General features: G+C 28.8%; 1 protein-coding gene across 1 annotated transcript; it reads left to right on the top strand.

Moving 5' to 3' along the window:
- The first annotated feature begins 349 nt into the window (after positions 1-349).
- LOC147806483 (uncharacterized) lies at positions 350-2,256 on the top strand. The gene is made up of 2 exons (XM_087149447.1): positions 350-829; positions 1,344-2,256. Exons 1-2 carry the CDS (start codon positions 785-787, stop codon positions 2,199-2,201), a joined length of 903 nt encoding a protein of 300 aa, XP_087005573.1. The 5' UTR covers positions 350-784; the 3' UTR covers positions 2,202-2,256.
- Positions 2,257-2,545: the final 289 nt, after the last annotated feature.

The following is a 2,545-nucleotide window of genomic DNA, read 5'->3' as shown; positions in this document are numbered from 1 at the left end:
TAATTTATAATAACATGAAATAAAAAATAAATAACCTTATAAACATAATAAAAATATTTTAATATTAATTAATCTTTAGTAAAATGATTTAAATGAAATTGAAATTAATTTAAAGTATATTTAAATTATAAAACTGTCATTTTTATAACATTAGATACGATTCATATATAATTTAATACGTGTTAGTAACCGGATTATTTAAAGTAATTTTTAATTATATGAATTTAAAATAAATTAATCTTATTAACATAATAAAAAGCTCTTTAATTTTAATTAAATTAATCTTTAGCAATATGTTTTAAAAATAAATTAAATAAATCTAAATATTAAACTATTATTTTTATATTATAAACTATTATTTTTATATTATTAGTTTTGCTTCATATATGGAATTACATTAGTAAATAATTTTAAATTGAATAATTAGAATGAATTGATATTTTAGTCTCGAGTGGGGATCGAACCTACGCCAGTTAAAATAATCCATCAGTAGTTAGTAATCTAAACCATATGTTAGGGGATGTACCGGATCTGCCCTGACGTCAAAGCGGATACTGAAAGTCCGGCTTGGACAAGATTAAACAAGGGAGGGTTGGATCTGTGACGTATGCGGATTGAATTAGATTATCTTCACTCATGTGATAGTACTTCACTCGATCGTATGCATTTCGTTGGTTAGTCTCTTGTATTTGTTAAGTTTTAAAATTATTAAGTTTATAGTTAAAGTTTTTTTCTTCTCAGTTTTTTGACTTTCAGTAAATTATTAGTTTTCTTGGTCTTCGGTATGGATAGAAGTGAATCACTAAAGAGAAAGCATGATGATATTCAAGTAAGTAGTCATTTTGATTTAAATAATTAAAAAAAAAATTTTTGTAATGTTATTTATTATATTGATCTAAATAGTATGCTGATAATGTTTAACTAGTATTATTTATGAATAGTCTGTAGCTGCGTATTCTGTATCTTAAATCAACCAAGAGAAATTAAATTGTATTTTTCCTTTTAATTAATTTATTTTTATTTTGTTAATAATAGAAAAATTACTCATCTTCTTAGTTTCACATTAGGAATAGTTATTTTTTTCGTCACGAAATCTAAATAAAACTAATATTTGTAAAACTAATATTTGTTAAATTAACTTTCTATTTGTTAAATGAACGTTTCATTTTTGTTTTTGTAAAAAGGTTTAATTTAGACAGAACTCAGGGAGTAAGACTTTTACTTTGCAAGTAAATTCTTAATCGTAGTAATCGAAAGGAGTTATGAACATTATCATTATCATTTTAACTGTGTGTTGTTAATTATTTTTCTTGGTGATTCAAAATGTTCTTTTTTTATTGTAGGAAGTAAATAGAAAAGGATTGTTTAAAGAGGGAAGTTATCCTGAACATTATTATCCCATCGGGGAAAACTTTTTTGTGCTGGCGAGCGAGTACCAAAAGAAGGCTGGGATTCACATCAGGAGATTCAATCGCTATGGGGACAGCTACTACCCTTCAACAGTAGGATTTACCTTAAAGCATGAACAGTTCACCATCTGCTTCAGTCACGGCCCACCAACTTCAATCTTTGATGTCGTAGAAATCAACCAAGCCCTTGAAGCGGTTAATGACGACAAGAGGGAGTTCTACTTGCTAATGGCTGATGATGGAAAATACCGGCTCACACATAAGCATACGTGTAGGAGTGGACGCGTTTATAAGTTTCCTGTGGATATTTCTTTCGCACAATGGATGGCTATTAAAAAAATTTACGAGGAGGTGATATCAAGTTATATCGCTATTGAATTCAAGTCTAGGGATCTCTTGGAGACTTTTAAAATTGTTTCCAAAAGGAACATACCATTGGAAAAGCCGAACAGCAGCCGCTACGAAGAAGTAGAAAGGGACCTCAATAACTGTTTGACACTTGTCTTATACAGACAAATAGGTGAGAAGAAAGGTCTCCAACTACCTATGAGAGTGGAGGACGAAGATATTGAAATTGTTGAACTAGTGTCCGTCAAGGATTTTAACGAGTCCTGCATGTTTTTAAACGTTGTGGAGCTAGTTCGTGATTTTGAAAAAGAACTGTGTGAAAACAGGCTCTATCCGGAATGCGTTCCATTGATTGACTATCTGAGTGCACAATATTTAAAAGTTATCCGTCTAGATCTATGTATTGCTGCTGCAAGGAAGGATTTCTGTTCTTTCGAAATTTAAATAGTTAAGTTTTTCATTTTTATCTTTGAAAATTAAATGTATTTAATAACGTTCACACATTTTGTTGTTTATATGCATTTGCTAAAAATTTTATGTGAAAATTACTTTTCCAGAGGAAAATGAGCCTTTGGTTTTTATTATTTTTTATTCTTTTAGAGGACCGGAAATTTTCTTTTTCAGAATAATACTTTTTTTCCCCAGGTTTTTAACATAAAATTCTTGCTTCAATTTAAAAAGGAAAATATATTTAATTTTTTTTTTTATTTCCAATGGCAGACATGAAAGACAAATTTGTAGCCAAGAACAATATAAAGAAAGAACAAAAAACGGAAACAAGAGCTACA

The sequence above is a fragment of the Parasteatoda tepidariorum genome, chromosome 8 (assembly GCF_982258835.1).
Source record: "Parasteatoda tepidariorum strain Cologne lab strain chromosome 8, Ptep-v5.0, whole genome shotgun sequence".
Lineage (NCBI taxonomy): Eukaryota > Metazoa > Arthropoda > Arachnida > Araneae > Theridiidae > Parasteatoda > Parasteatoda tepidariorum.
Note: the sequence above shows the minus strand (reverse complement) of the source record. Positions and strands in the feature narration are given on the sequence as shown.